This window comes from Pristiophorus japonicus, chromosome 15 (genome assembly GCF_044704955.1).
Source record: "Pristiophorus japonicus isolate sPriJap1 chromosome 15, sPriJap1.hap1, whole genome shotgun sequence".
Classification (NCBI taxonomy): domain Eukaryota; kingdom Metazoa; phylum Chordata; class Chondrichthyes; family Pristiophoridae; genus Pristiophorus; species Pristiophorus japonicus.
Genome location: NC_091991.1, coordinates 9,977,790 through 9,994,611, shown reverse-complemented (window position 1 = coordinate 9,994,611; position 16,822 = coordinate 9,977,790). Strand labels below are relative to the sequence as shown.

The window sequence follows — 16,822 nt, the reverse complement described above, 5'->3', positions numbered from 1 at the left end:
AGACGATCTGTTTTAGTGATGTTGATTGAGGGATAAATATTGGCCCCAGGACACCGGGGAGAAATCCCCTGCTCTTCTTCGAAATAGCGGCAGTGGGATCTTTTACGTCCACCCGAGAGGGCAGACGCGAGCCTCGGTTTAACATCTCATCTGAAAGATGATGGAAGCCAAAGGCAAAAGGACAGTTACCAAACCAACCATTAGTGCACGTCTTCAATACTTTCACGTGCAAATTTTTTTAATAATCAATTACAAATCAATTATCCATTTTTTTTTAAATTCAAATGGGGTAGAGCAACACTAAGAACACGCACATCAGCGATACAGCGGATATCCAAGGGCAAGATAACTGGCGGAACCTGTTAACGGATTTAGATGTTGGAACTGTAAAACGCAAACCTATTCAGCGAATTGCAACTCCTGACATGTAACTTCACCTCTGGGCACCTCTTAATTCCCGTATAATTTGCACGATAACAACTCAGGCGGTTTGTTAGGTGAGCTGGACACGTTGAGATTCAGCCAAGATCATTTTTTTATTTTATTTTCAGCAACACAAAACAAAAACTGAATTACTTAACGGAGAAAGAGATCCGGAAGTTACAGACCTGAGCAGGAACAAAGAATTTAAACGTTTAATACCGTAACTCAAACTTAGAACACTGAAAACAGCAATCTAGTTTACCTGCAGGGATGATTAAAATTCTACTCCAATCCTTCCTGTGAATCATAGACCTGAGGGGTTAATATCTGGTGCGGGATTGCGGGAATATCCCATGCGCACACACACAGGCAAGTACTCCAAACTAATGCTGCAAACCTTGATCGACAACCCAACTGTCCCAGCATCCCACCTTCACCAGAACGTCATCAAAGTTGAATACTTCAAATCTAATGTAACTGGATACTTCTGAGCCAATTAGCATCCAGAATTCAAATGAAGGAAGAATATAAAAAGCATCCAGGGAAATAGGAGAGAGTAGACAGCTACAGGTGAGGAGATAGCAATGGGCTGAATGGCCTCCTCCTGAAAAAGGAAAGACAGACAGGAAAGACAGGGAAGGAAAGAAAGGAAAAATGATAAGGAAAGGACCATAGAAGGAAAGGAAGGAAGGAAAGGGGAACAAGGAAAAAAAAAGCATTTGTATAGCGCCGTTCACTTCCTCAGGATGTCCCAAAGTGCGTTACAGCCAATGAAGGACTTTTGAATTGAAGTCACTGTTGTAAGGTAGAAATTAGAGTACATGTTTTCTATGAAAGGACTGAATCATTTATTGTGCACCAACTGCTATCTGCTTAAAAAAATTAAGTATCGGGAGTGTTGCTGTATCAAGTTTTAAGCGAGCCAGTTGGCTTGCTAAAATCGTGTGGTATCAATGATCATGAGACAAGTCTGAGGCAAGAACCACAGCAACACACAAAAAAAATTGCAGCAATATTTGTGCCCGCTCTTGGACTGACTCGGGATCCAGCCCCTCCACTCCAGGCGAGTGGCCTCAGGCTCTCCAGCCTCATTTTCCACCCCCCGGCAGGAGTTACTCAGAGGCCCATCTACTCCATACTTTCGTCTGTGAATGATGCAGCCGAGCACGGGTGTTGCCATGCAAAGGTGACCGCTCGGTTATGGGAGATCGTAAACTATGCAAGCACTTCGTCGAGTTGTAAAGCGCTTTGGGACGTCGTCCTGAGATCGTGAAAGGCACTATATAAATGCAACTTTCATTCTTTTTATTATATTGCACAAGAAACTTAGCTGACTTAGAGACGTAAAGGACAAATCCACAGATCCCACACTCTCATCGGTGAGCTATGCCTGAAGAGAGTGCGAGTGGGAGACAGGATTACAACACGGTGCACCGATTATCCGACCCACTCCCTTCGAGTACAGCGTGCCACTGGGTGCTCAGGATTGGTTAATTTACCCTGAAAGTTGAACATCTGACGGATCTTGTTCAAACTCAGGCTCACCGTCTGCAGATTAAGGGGGGGGGGGGGGGGGGAGAATTCTCATCTAGCATTTGTTGAGAAGGAGGAGAACCGAGGCACGCTGCAGCGCCATCATGGGCGGGAGAGTGCAATTACAGTGTGACAGATTTACATTGGAAATTCCTATTATAAATAAGGACAGGATGCAAGGCTTTAAGATGGGTCAGAATTATCCCCTGGCCTCTTCCCACCCTCTTTCACCTGGAGACTAACTTGATCTTGACTCCTCCTGCACAACACGCCCCAAGAGCTTGACTTGTGCTGCTTGTAATTTTCACAGGTTAGTCAAACAAAAAGATTCTCCAGGAAAATCTACAGTCCAGAATAGTTTAATTTGGATGGGCGATAAATGCCGGCCTTGCCAGCGACACCCACATCCCAAGAATGAAAATAAAGGGAGAGTTCGAAGATTTTGAAAATATAATTGTTCAACAATTAAAGATTCACAAGTAGCAGGTCTTTAAATGTGAAAGAATCTTTTTGAAGCGGTAGCGAGTTACGATTTAGTTGAAGGTTACACGCTCTTGAGCACAGTCGCTGCAGCAGAAATATTAACTTGTCAGCGTTCCGAGTCAGACCTTGCATCAGCTTTAAGGAGTGGTACTAACTTGTGCACGGCAATGTTGCTTTGAAAGCACGCTGCAGTCTCACCCGTTGTAGCCTGGCGAGACCGACACAGAAACATCTGCGCGCCTTGTTCAAACTCAGGCTCACTGTCTGATGATGATGGGGGGGGGGGTTGGGCACATGGGAGGAGGGGAGACAGTTCCCATCTCGCATTTGATGTGAAGGAGGAGGACCGAGGGTAGAGGCGCAGCTGAGAAGTCACAACAAAGGGGCTCAGGGAATAAGCCAACCTTTCAAGGTGACTCACCCAAGTCACTGGATAACATTCAGTGAGATTTGATCGACATTCATGCAGTTTCTTCATCTCTGTACAAGTCTACTTTTCACATTTTAGACTTTAAAACATTAGATGGAGGCTTTCTTCCCTGTGGAAGGAACAGAATCTGAACAAACTGTTTATAATTTTGCTAAGATAAGATAAAGGTCTACATTTACTCGAGAATAAAATATATACAATGACTGGGAAGATAAATCTTAAGGAAATAGCATTATCCCCACAAACCCCCGCAGTGTCTTTATAACTGTACTGACTTGCGCACCAAAACCTTTGAATGTTACATGAGAAACATGGTAGAAAGGAGATTATAGCTTTATGTACAAATCAAAGTGCAGCGATAGACTGCGACCGACTTTGCGTCGATTGCTCACAGAGTTTGAGAGTTTTAAGTTACGGATAGACCTGTGCCAGAGATGCACTTGTAGCCTTGCTCGCAGAGTGGGTTCGCGCACAGCAATGGAGGCGGTACACTTCACACTGATGCAATCCTTTCCCACCACCGAACCAGCGGGAAAATGCCCCGTCAGGCAACCACAATCAGTGCCCCATTGTCTCCGGCTTCGGAATCGAAAGGTCTCGGGTCTGTTTTCAGTCACTGAATGACGACTCACTGCCAGAGCTGTCTCCCTCATCCTCTTTAACCCCATCGGGCACAGGGGCATCTGGAGTCCTGCATGGGGAAAAAATACACGCGATAGGCAAAAAGCATAAACCACATGCTTTGCAAAGAAGTGGCACAATGAAGTTACAGCAATAATTAATGCTGGAAATACAATCTATTACCAAGAAAGAAAGAAAGACGTGCATTTATATAGCGCCTTTCATCGCCACCAGACAGCTCACAGCGCTTTACAGCCAATGAAGGACTTTGAGTGTAGTCATGTGGGAAACGCGGCAGCCAATTTGCCTCCCACAAACAGCAAAGTGATGTGGATTGAGGGTTAAATATTGGCCAGGACACTGGGGAGAACTCCCCTGTTCTTCGAAATCATGCCATGGGATCGTTCACGTCCACTTGAAAGGACAGACGGGGCCTCGGTTTAACATCTCATCTGAAAGACAGCACCTCTGACAGTGCAACGCTCCCTCAGTACCGCATTGCAGTGTCAGCCTAGACACTGAACAGAACAGAAACTTTGTAGACTGTAATTTAACTTGCACAAATGCTCTAATTAAACTGCACTGCACTACTACTAAGACAGTAAGACATTCAGTCAAGGAAGCCTAGATGTTGAAATTAGGAGATAGATTTTGTTGGTATAGTGTAAGACACTTATGGGTAATTTTATGAACCTACTCAGCTGGCTGAAGCCGTCTCACCTGCCAGCAGAGCAAATCGGGAGACACTGGAAAGGAAAGACTTTTGAAAGCGCTTCATGGCCAATTAAGTACTTCTGAAGTGTAATGAGTATGTGTATTTTACACCAAGCAAGGTCCCATAAACAGCAATGTGATAGGTCCATCTGTTTTTAGTATGTTGATCGAGGGATAAATATTAGCCCAGGAAACCAGGGAGAACTCCGATGCTCTTTGAATAGTGGCTGTGGGATCTTTTAGACCCACTCGAGAGGGCAGACGGGACCTCCGACAGTGCAGCACTCCCTCAGCACTGCGCTGAAGTGGCAGCCTAGTTTTTTGTGCTCAAGTCTCTGGAGTGGGGACTTGAACCCACAACCTTCTGACTCAAGAGGCGAGAGTGCTGCCCACTGAGCCACAACTGACGACTCACTGCCCATGATTTGGTCAGAAGGTTCCTGGGCAACACCTGCCCAAATATCCTCATTATGCTGCCTGCCAGCAAGGCTCCCCAGTGGCAGCCCAGGCTCATAAAATTACCTTCCCTCACTGGCGGTCAGATTTAATAACTCGCATTGTATCTTTTATATCCTGAACCCATAACTGGACAATTTGTTACTTGTAGCACTAAGAGCAGCCCTTTCCAAATCCCCAGACCCCCAAACAATCTGTATAGCAATAAAAAGACAAAGTACCAATTACAGGGCACTTCAGGTAAACAAAAATATAACCCTTCACCTCTGGCACTCTTGCCACACTAGAACTTCCAGTGGGGAAACAACACTAACCAACATCTCTTGGGTACATAAGAAATAGGAGCAGGAGTAGGTCTTACGGCCCCTGGAGCCTGCTCCGCTATTTAATAAGATCATGGTTGATCCGATCATGGACTCAGGTCCACCTCCCTGCCCGCTCCCCATGACCACTTATCGGTTAAGAAACTGTCTATCTCTGTCTTAAATTTATTCAATGTCCCGGCTCTGAGGCAGCGAGTTCCACAGATTTACAACCATCAGAAGAAATTCCTCCTCATCTCAGTTTTAAATGGGCGGCCCCTTATTCTAAGATCATGCCCTCTAGTTCTAGTCTCCCCTATCAGTGGAAATATCCTCTCTGCATCCACCTTGTCAAGCCCCCTCATAATCTTATACATTTCGATAAGATCACCTCTCATTCTTCTGAATTGCAATGGGTAGAGACCCAACCTACTCAACCTTTCCTTATAATTCAACCCCCTCATCTCCGGAATCAACCGAGTGAACCTTCTCTGAACTGCCTCCAAAGCAAGTATATCCTTTCGTAAATATGGAAATCAAAACTGCACGCAGTGTTCCACTAACCAACATTTCTTGGGTAAAGTAATGTTACTCTACAAGTCAGTTGCCATATTTAGTGAAACAGGTTTCCATCAAACGTCCACATTTGGAACAATGGGTATTGCACTTGGGTTTTCCACATCCAGCTGCATAACTTAGCTTCAGACGTGACAAACATCTCGACCTGAAGGCTCGGCGGGTAAGCGCATGTGGGTAGCAAGGAGCTATTCAGCGATCATAGAGATCCCAGGTCTGAGCTCTATTGGCCCTTGTGTGCCTTTTTTGGGGGAAGGGGACAGGGGTGTAAAAGGAAAGAACAATTAGTGTTCCCGCTCCCAATGGATATACAGCAGTTCCGGCTAGATCTGTATGTGTAACACACTGGGTAAGAGCAAAGACAGGTTTGGCAATGAGGCCTCATGACTGATCCTCACGGTCCGGGTTCACATGCAAAAATGACCACTTGGGCAAGATGATGGAGGATCAGCCATACTATAGTTCAGGAAGAAGGGGGACAAGTAAAGAGTAGGATGCGGGAAGAACATTATAAATATCCAAATAGACCCAACAAAGAATGACCCAACAGTGGATCTCAATGATTACTACTACTCTAGAGAGTGTACCATTCACCAGGATAGAATCATAGAATGATACAGCACCAGAGGCCATTCGGCCCATCGTGCCTGTGCCGGCTCTGTGAAAGAGCGATCCAATTAGTCCCACTCCCCCTGCTCTTCCCCCACAGCCCTCCAAATATTTCCTTTTCTAGTATTTATCCAATTCCCTTTTGAAAGTTACTATTGAATCTGCTTCCACCGCCCTTTCAGGCAGCGTGTTCCAGATCACAACAACTCGCTGCGTAATATCGTCCCCCTCTCATTTTGCCTCTGGTTCTTTAGCCAACTATCGGTGTCATCTGGTTACTGACCCTTCTGCTAGTGGAAACAGTTTCTCCTTATTTATTCTATCAAAACCCTTCAAGATTTTGAATACCTCTATCAAATCTCCTCTTAATCTTCTCTGCTTTAAAGAGAACAACCCCAGTTTCTCCAGTCTCTTCACCTAACTGAAGTCTTTCATCCCTGGTACCATTCTAATAAATCTCCTCTACACTCTCTTAAGGCCTTGACCTCCTTCCTAAAGTGTGGTGCCCAGAATTGAACACAATATTTCAGCTGAGGCCCAAACCAGTAATTTATAAAGATTTAGCATAACTTCCTTGTTTTTCCTACTCTAATGCCTCTATTTATAAAGCTAAGGATCCCATATTTCTTTTTTTTTTTTAAACAAGCCTTCCCATCATGTCCTTCCACCGTCAAAGACTTGTGCACATATACCCCCAGGTCTCTCTGTTCCTGCACCCGCTTTAAAATTGTACCATTTAGTTTATATTGCCTCTCCTCATTCGTCCTACCAAAATGAATCACTTCACACTTCTCTGCATTAAATTTCATCTGCTCATTTCACCAGTCTGTCTACGTCCCCTGAGGTCTGTTGCTAGCTGCCTCACTGTCTCCCAGAATGATAGAGCACAACATGCACTAAAACAGGTTTTTTTTAAAAAAATCACGTTTGCAGGAGTTGGTGACGCAGGGAAAAGCCCTAAAGAATCAGAGGGAAATGGTGGGCTGAAGATGGCGGAAGGTGATCTAGGGCAGCGAGGTCCAAACTAGTGACCACGGATCCTGGTAAATTCAACCCTCGAAGCCCAGGAAACTCTGTTCTATTTCTTGGAACATAGGTGCAGGAGTAGGCCATTTGGCCCCTCAATGAGATCATGGCTGATCTGTGACCTCAACTCCACTTTCCCGACTTTGCTCCATATCGCTTGATACCCTCACCCAACAAAAATTGATCTCAGTCTTGAAAACTCCAATTGTCCCCCATCATCCACAGCCTTTTAGTGGAGAGAATTCTAGATTGCGGATACCTTTTATGTTTCTATTTCTTGTTTTCTTAGAGTTTCGTGAGCCTGGAGGTTTTCGAAGGGCTGCTCTTGCAACGGGTGTCTCAATGGAGCATAAATCCTAAACCAGCACACCAAAATCTGCGAGCAGTTTGAAATATATACAACTCTATACGAACTTTCGTTTAAAATTTGTAGGTGGCCCGCGGAACTCAGCTTAGACCCCTGGTCCAGGGCAGTGTTGGGTGGAACCCATTACTCTGATCCAACTATTAGACAGAGAAAAATGAACATTTTAACAAGCAAAGAAGAAAGTTCAGCAGTGGTTAGTGGAAACTCACTCCAACAGATCCGGCTTGAGTCCTTCGGAAATCATTTTGTTCCTTATGGCCATAAGGGGAACCCCCTGCAATAGAGAACGAGGATTTAGAGAATTCTTCTGCGTTGTAAGTTGAACAGCTCGTAAAGAGCAAGGCTGAGACGGAACGGGTAGCAGAACTGCGGTACTGCAATTAGGGGATCGACATTAACAGTACAATATTGGAAATTAAAAATTCTCAAATTTAGTCGTAAAATAGAACAGAATTAAACAGCTTGAGTTCCTATAGCGCTCATCACATGCAGAAAATCATCTCAGTGGTTTATACTGGGGGCGGGGGGGTAAGAGGGAAAAAAAACACCAGCTTGCACCAATTGGGGCGGGCAGCTGAAGATAAGTGGACAGGAAGTCCGAGAGGATATCAGTGTATGGGCTGGACAAGCAGCCACTGCTGGAGAAGCAGAAGATATGGAGTGGGCCAACGTCAGAGGAGCACAGAATCCCTGTGGGGATTTGAGCCAGAAAGAATGTGCATTTATATAGCGCCCTTCACAAACTCAGGAGATCCCAAAGCACTTCACAGCCAATTAAGTACCTTTTTTCCCCAAACGCAATCACTGTTACAATGTAGGAAATGCAACAGCCTTGATAATGACCAGATAATCTGTTTTTAGTGATGCTGATTGAGGGATGAATATTGGCACGGGACACAGGAATAACTTCCCTACTCTGCTTCGAAATAGTTCCATGGGTTCTTTTACATTTACCCGAGAGGGCAAACTGGGCCTTGGTTTAACGTCTCATCCGAAAGACAGCATCTCCGGCAGTGCAGCACTCCCTCAGTACTATTCCTCCGACAGTGCAGCGCTCCTTCAGAACTGCCCCTCTGACAGTGCAGCAGTCCCCCAGTACAGCACTCCCTCAGTACTGCCCCTCCGACAGTGCAGCGTTCCCTCAGTACTGCCCTTCCGACAGTGCAGTGCTGAGGATTTTTGTGCTCAAGTCTCTGGAGTGGGACTTGAACCCACGACCTTCTGACTCAAGAGTGCTACCCACAGAGCCACAGCTAACATTAAAGGCAAGACTTTTACCACCAAGAGAAAAAGTAATGAACACACCACTTGCACCATCTTCAGGTATCTTGCATATCGAGGATCTTTGGCTACAGTAATAGCATTGTCTGTCGGCGAATCTGCTTTGATTTGGGTTGTAGATTCAATGTTTTGATGGAACTGAAAAATAAAAAAAACTGCAATGAGAGACGCAAGTCAAGTACATCAAATCCTTAATCAAACATAACCAAATGTAATCAAATTTGAGCAAGCAATAGATGCTCAAATCAAAACCCATGAAACAAAGTTCCTCACGCAGAAAGTACAAAACAAACAGAGATAGATTGAGTCAAAATATCTCAAAGCGCAGCCATGTATCCGAGGGTGACTGATGGAAGGGAAGGGAGGAAATAGCACTTACATAGCAGCCCATGTCTCAAGACATCTCAAAAGCAGGTCACATATAGCGAGTTACTCTGAAGTGCAGTCACATATGTAGGCAAATGCAGCAATATTCTGTGGATCTCGGACAATGCAGCCATCCTCGGCACAGTCCCCATCGCTTACAACAGGCGTGTTGGTGTGAAGGCGATTTGCCCGTTATAGGCGCTGGACTGTAAAACCAGTACTGCAACGATAACTTGCATTTATATACACCTTTGACGTAGTAAAACGTCCCAAGATGCTTCACAGGAGTGTTATCAAACAAATACCAACACCGAGCCATATTAGGAGATATTAGGACAGGTGACCAGAAGCTTGGTCAAAGAGGTAGGTTTTAAGGAGTGTCTTAAAAGGAGGAAAGCGAGGTGGAGAGGTTTAGGGAGGGAGTTCCAGAGCTTGGGGCCCAGGCAGCTGAAGGCACGGCCACCAATGGTGGAGCAATTAAAATCGTGGATGCACAAGAGGGCAGAATTAGAGGGGCGCAGATATCTCGGAGAGTTGTGGGGCTGGAGGAGATTAGAGAGATAGAGAGGGGCGAGGCCATGGAGGGATTTGAAAACAAGGATGAGAATTTTTTTTTTTTTTTTTTAAATCGAGGCTTTGCCGGATCGGGAGCCAATGTAGGTCAGCGAGCACAGGGGGTGATGGGTGAGCGCGACTTGGTGCGAGTTAGGACACGGGGCAGCGAGCACAGGGGGTGATGGGTGAGCGCGACTTGGTGCGAGTTAGGACACGGGGCAGCGAGCACAGGGGGTGATGGGTGAGCGCGACTTGGTGCGAGTTAGGACACGGGGCAGCGAGCACAGGGGGTGATGGGTGAGTGGGACTTGGTGCGAGTTAGGACACGGGCAGCGAGCACAGGGGGTGATAGGTGAGCGGGATTTGGTACGAGTTAGGACACGGGCAGCGACAGGGGGTGATAGGTGAGTGGGACTTGGTACGAGTTAGGACACGGGCAGCGAGCACATGGGGTGATAGGTGAGCGGGGCTTGGTACGAGTTAGGACATGGGGCAGCGAGCACAGGGGGTGATGGGTGAGTGGGACTTGGTACGAGTTAGGACACGGGGCAGCGAGCACAGGGGGTGATGGGTGAGCGGGACTTGGTGCAAGTTAGGACACAGGCAGCGAGCACAGGGGGTGATGGGTGACCGGGACTCAGTGCGAGTTAGGACACGGGGCAGCGAGCACAGGGGGTGATGGGTGAGCGGGACTTGGTGCGAGTTAGGACACGGGGCAGCGAGCACAGGGGGTGATAGGTGAGCGGGACTTGGTGCGAGTTAGGACACGGGGCAGCGAGCACAGGGGGTGATAGGTGAGCGGGACTTGGTACGAGTTAGGACACGGGCAGCGAGCACATGGGGTGATAGGTGAGCGGGGCTTGATACGAGTTAGGACACGGGGCAGCGAGCACAGGGGGTGATGGGTGAGCGGGACTTGGTGCAAGTTAGGACACGGGGAGCGAGCACAGGGGGTGATGGGTGAGCGGGACTTGGTGCGAGTTAGGACACGGGGCAGCAAGCACAGGGGGTGATAGGTGAGCGGGACTTGGTGCGAGTTAGGACACGGGGCAGCGAGCACAGGGGGTGATGGGTGAGCGGGACTTGGTGCGAGTTAGGACACGGGGCAGCGAGCACAGGGGGTGATGGGTGAGCGGGACTTGGTGCGAGTTAGGACACGGGGCAGCGAGCACAGGGGGTGATAGGTGAGCGGGACTTGGTGCGAGTTAGGACATGGGCTGCAGAGTTTTAGATAAGCTCAAGTTTATGGAGGGTGAAAGACAGGAAGGCCAGCCATAAGAGCATTGGAATAGTGAAATAATGAGGGCGTGGATGGAGGGTTTCGGCACAGATGAGCTGAGGCAGGGGCGGAGTCGGGCGATGTTACGGAGGTGGAAATGGGCAGTCTTGGTGATGGAGAGAAAAGGCAATCAGCAGCTCATCTCGGGGTCAAATAGGACGACGAGGTTGTGAACGGTCCGGTTCAGTCTCAGACAATGGCCAGCGAGAGGGATGGAGTCGGTTGCTAGGGAACGGAGTTGGTGGTGAGGACCGAAGACAATGGCTTCGGTCATCCCAATATTTAGCAGCAGGAAAGCAGGAGACAGATCCAACATGCACATGTTTAAAAAAATTTTTTAAAAACACATCCATTGCAATTTTACCACTGCCTTTGAACATATCAGAAGCAAAACCGATTTAAAATCTACCCTTTCAATCCGTGCAACCTCGTGGGACCGTAGCACTGACCTTTAATCCAACCAACGGGAGAGCACAGCAAGAAAGGAAAGCGGGAGAAGAGGAGAAACGGGCTCTGGAGCAGCTGGTCGGAAGACGAGAAATGGACAAGGGACGGAACCCTGCCGTTACTGAAGCAGGGACATCTGTTAAAAGAAGGATTCCATGATAAAGTACGCCCGACATAACCGGCCCGCTTAAGACGTTACAAGCAGAGCCTCTGTGATTGGCGACAGTGGTAATGCCAAATGGTTAGCGCCATTTGCCCGATATAGCCAGTGCCCGTGACAAGTGTGGATGGTATGAGTGGTGGGGAGTGTACTACACTGAAGTTACTGCCTAGATTCTGTAGATTTAAAGGGTCAAAAGGCTTATACTGTATTCATATACAAGAACGTAAGAAATAGGAGCAGGGGTAGGCCATTCTCCCGCTCGAGCCTGCTCTGCCATTCAATAAGATCATGGCTGATCTTCTACCACAACTCCACTTTCCCGCCTGATCCCCATATCCCTTGATTCCCTTAAGAGTCCAAAAATGTATCTATCTCTGCCTTGAATGTACTCAACGACTGAGTTTCCACAGCCCTCTGGGGTAGAGAATTCCAAAGATTCACCAACCTCTAAGTGAAGACATTTCTCCTCATCTCAGGCCTAAAAGGCCGACCCTTTATCCTCAGATTAACACACCACCATATTCAATCATGCTAAAAGATAATGTAGAGGTGGGATATAATTCTCACACCCGCCTTTTCCTCATAATTGACCGAGTGAATCCAACATCGGGGTCCGAGGCACAGTTGAAGCTGTATGGAGGCTCCTACTCCGAGACTCCTACCACTAAACAGCCACGATCCTATCCTGCTTTATTCACTGCACTCTACAGAACCATAGAAAATTACAACACAGGAGGCGGCCATTCGACCCATCGTGTCCGTGTCGGTCAAAAAAGGGCAACCCAGCCTAATCCCACTTTCCAGCACCAGGTCCGTAGCCCTGTAGGTTACGGCACTTCAAGTGCACATCCAAGTAGCTTTTAAATGTGCTGAGGGTTTCTGCCTCTACCACCCTTTCAGGCAGTGAGTTCCAGACCCCCACCACCCTCTGGGTGAAATTTTTTCCCCCATCGAGTCCCCTCTAAACCTCCTACCAACTACTTTAAATCTCTGCCCCCTGGTTGTTGGCCCCTCTGCTAAGAGAAATAGGTCCTTCCTATCCACTCTATCCAAGCCCCTCATAATTTTATACACCTCAATTAAATCTCCCCTCAGCCTCCTCTGTTCCAAAGAAAACAACCCCAGCCTATCCAATCTTTCCTCATAGCTAAAATTCTCCAGTCCTGGAAACATCCTCGTAAATCCCCTCTGCACCCTCTCTGGTGCAATCACACCTTTCCTCTATCTGGATCATGACGAAATGAAATATTTACACAGAAGAAACATTAAATATGAAACCATTCTGCCTTTTACTCGGCTCCAGAGTTAAACTTTACAATGCAAGTCTTAAAATTACAAACATAGGTGTAGAAAGCAAACAACAACTTGCATTTATATAGCACCTTTAACGTAGTAAAACGTACCAACGTGCTTCACAGGAGCGTTGTCAAACAAAATTTGACACTGAACCAGATAAGGAGATATTAAGACAGGTGACCAAAAGCTTGGTCAAAGAGGAAGATTTTAAGGAGCGTCTTCAAGGAGCAGAGAGCGGAGAAGAGGTTTAGGGAGGGAATTCCCGAGCCTAGGGCCTCGCCAGCTGAAGGCACGGCCGCCGATGATGGGGTGATGGAAATGAGGGATACGCAAGAGACCAGATCTGGAAGAGTGCAGAGATCTCGGAGGGTTGCAAGTCTGGAGAAGGTTACAGAGATAGGGAGGGATTGTGAAAATAAGGATAAAAATTTGAAAATAGTGGCGTTGCCGGACCAGGAGCACGTGTAGGTCAGTGAGAAAAGGGGGAGGCCACTATTCCTTCCCCCAAACCAAACTCATTAAAATCCGAAGCAAAATGCACAAACGCATCAGGCCCATCAACGCTCGCCTACTCTGTGCAACCCTGTGTCCTACCCTCCCGATCACTGGTGGCGATAATCCCTGTGGGGAACCAACAACAAAAAATCCATGACTAATTCCTGGGAAAACTGAAAACTCGAGAAATTCAGGAGTTGATGGGAACTGATCAGGCATCGGTAGACTTATTTACCCAACATCGCATCGACACAAAGCGAGAAACCCGTGCTGCAGTGTAACAAAACCATGCAGTGCCAAAAAAAATACAAGCATCTACTCAAACACTCTGGTTACTGCATCATGTAAATAACGTTATTTATTGCCAGGGATGTGAGCAGAACTAAATGTTATTGCTCGTTAATGGGGGAGGGGAGGGCACGCTGGGAAATAAAATACTTTGTATTTTTTCTACAAAGTGTCCCAATCAAACATTCCCACATTTTGCCCCAGTAAAATGCCTCAATTACAACCTCAAAACAATATCAGAAACATAAAAAATAGGAGCAGCAGTAGGCCATTCGGCCCTTTGAGCCTGCACCGCCATTCAATATCATGGCTGATCCTCTATCTCAACACCATATTCCCACACCCCTTGACGTCTTTTGTGTCTAGAATATGCCAGAGGGAATTTTTTCACTTCATACTCCGCGCGCCTTATGGTCCCTCAGTGTGGTTACCAATTTAGACCCTAAAGAACATAAGAAATAGGAGCAGGAGTCGGCCATTTGGCCCCTCGAGCCTGCTCCGCCAGTCAATAAGATTGTGGCTGATCTGATCTCGGCCTCAACTCCACTTCCCTGCCCGTTCCCCATAACCCCAGACTCCCCCGTCGTTCAAAAATCTGTCTATCTCCACCTTAAATATATTCAATGATCCAGCCTCCGCAGCTCTTTGGGGTAGAGAATTCCAAAGATTCACGACCCTCAGAGAAGAAATTCCTCCTCATCTCTGTTTTAAATGGGTGACCCCGTATTCTGAAACTGTGCCCCCTAGTTCTAGATTCCCCCATGAAGGGAAACATCCTCTCTTATATCAACCCTGGCAAACCCCCTCAGAATCTTGAATATTTCAATAAGATTACCTCTCATTCTTCTAAACTCAAATGAGTATAGGCCCAACCTGCTTAACCTTTCCTCATAGGACTTGTAAGGTCAATGCGGCCATAAAAAGCAATCCAAGCATTAGGGTTTATTTCTAGAGGAGTAGAATTGAAAAGTAGTGAAGTTATGCTAAACTTGTATCGAATCTTGGTTAGATCACACTTGGGAGTACTGCATACAATTCTGGTCGCCATATTATAAAAAGAATTTAGGAGGCACTAGAGAGGGTGCAGAGAAGATTTACAAGAATGATACCAGAAGTACATATCCGGAAAGGATGAACAGGTTGGGTCCCTTTTCTCTTGAAAAGAGAAGGCTGAGGGGTGATGTAATAGAGGTCTGTAAAATTATGAAAGATTTTGATATGAGTGGATACAGAGTGTTTCCATTTGTGGGGAAGAGCAAAACTAGAGGCCATCAATATAAGATAGTCACCAAGAAATCCAATAGGGAATTCAGAAGAAACTTCTTTACCCAGAGAGTGGTGAGAATGTGGAACTCGCTGCCACAGGGAGTGGTTGAAGCGAATAGTATCGATGCATTTAAGGGGAGGCTACACAAGCGTATGAGGGAGAAGGGAATAGAGGGTTATACTGATAGAGTTAGATGAGGAAAGACGGGAGGTGACACTCGTGAAGCATAAAGGTCGGCATGGACAGATGGGGCCGAATGGCCTGTTTCTGTGCCGTATATCCCATGTAATCCTGTGTTAAACTGGCACCTTCTGGGCCCCTTTCTGGAAATTGGCATCCTTCCCCTCAAAGGTGGATCCTCTCCCGCTGAAAACACAGCTGACACAGTAACTCGCCCAGCTATGGCTCACCCATTCCCCTCCAACCCCCCCACCCAAAACGGGTGCAACCAGAACTTCGGTCCTTCCCAAACATGGCATTCCCAATACTCGCCCCCAAAAATGAGGCATATATGGGGCATGGATTTAAAGTAATTGGTAGGATTAGAGGGGATTGGGAGAAATGTTTTCACTCGTACGGCGGTGGGGGTCTGGAACTCACTGCCCGAAAGGGTGGTAGAGGCAGAAACCCTCATCGCATTTAAAAAGTACTTGGATATGCACTTGAAGTGCCGTAACCTATATGCTCTGTCGGCCGCTACGGACACGATGGGCTGAATGGCCTCCTTCTGTGCCATAAATTTCTATGATTCTACGATGCACCCAGAACTCTTTCACTGCCCCGCCCTACAAAAATGGCACACGGGATACTCACCCAAATGTGATGCACCCCTCCCCTCCGGTTGAATAGCACAATTGTTTTTTAGGCCTCAGAATTGCCCAAACCTATCGTTGCATTGTAGGGGTACAGCAGACCTTCAGTTAAGGGCAGGACCAATATGTCACACACGATTAAAAAAAAAAGGTAAGCGAATGATGCGAGACATCATGTGAATCGCGATCAGCAATGCACGGCATTTCGCAGCTCATTTGAAGCGATGCTCGAGGTTCTGCCATGAGCCACGCATTTATCAAACAACAAATAGATCCCCAGCAATTGGGGAATAGCACAGATTCCTGCCATAATCCACCATTCCCAGGGAGACGTCCTCCAGTTCATAACTCTGATTACAGCAGGTTTTCCACATGAAGTCATCTTTTGTCTTGCTTTCATTTTTAATCTGAATGTCAAATGTAATTCCCAATTTGATTTATATTTATCCATATGAAGTCATCTTTTGGAAATGTGTTCCTGCTCTAATTGTGCACTGTAGCCACAACTTAATTAGACTGCAATAGGTCAACACATGATCTTCAATAATAGCATACTATACCATTTAAATCAAATCAGCTAGGGTTTAAACTATTTCACCAGTGTCCTTGAAATAAGGATTTGTTTTTAAATCATGATACAGTGCAGAGATATACATTTCTGTGCTGAACATAAGAACATAATAAATAGGAGCAGGAGTCGGCCATTCGGCCCCTCGAGCCTGCTCCGCCATTCAATAAGATCATGGCTGATCTTCGACCTCAACTCCACTTTCCCGCCCGATCCCCGCATCCCTCAATTCCCTTAGAGTGCAAACATCTATCTATCCCAGCCTTGAATATACTCTTTACCCTGAGTCTATACTATGGCCCTTAGGTCTAGACTCTCCAGCCAGGGGAAATAGCCTCTCAGCATCTACCCTGTCAATCCCCCTTAGTGCTCACAGTGATTGCAGTAACATGCACTTCACCAGAGTGCACTGGTGTTTCAGTTGGATTCCTGGGGGGGGGGGGGGGGAAATTGGTAACACCGCCT

General features: G+C 46.7%; 1 protein-coding gene across 2 annotated transcripts in view; it reads right to left on the bottom strand.

The window, feature by feature from the left end:
- Window positions 1–517: 517 nt before the first annotated feature.
- washc3 (WASH complex subunit 3) overlaps window positions 518–16,822 on the bottom strand; it is a 36,335-nt gene continuing 20,030 nt past the window's right edge. Inside the window, exons 2-5 of one of the 2 annotated variants that reach the window (XM_070900122.1) lie at window positions 11,471–11,604; window positions 8,846–8,959; window positions 7,750–7,814; window positions 518–3,560 (exon numbers count right to left, since the gene is read on the bottom strand). In XM_070900122.1, coding sequence (XP_070756223.1) covers window positions 3,479–3,560; window positions 7,750–7,814; window positions 8,846–8,959; window positions 11,471–11,604 — 395 coding nt within the window. In that variant the 3' untranslated portion in view covers window positions 518–3,478. The remainder of the gene's footprint in view (window positions 3,561–7,749; window positions 7,815–8,845; window positions 8,960–11,470; window positions 11,605–16,822) is intronic. The other variant, XM_070900123.1, reaches the window with a different exon arrangement.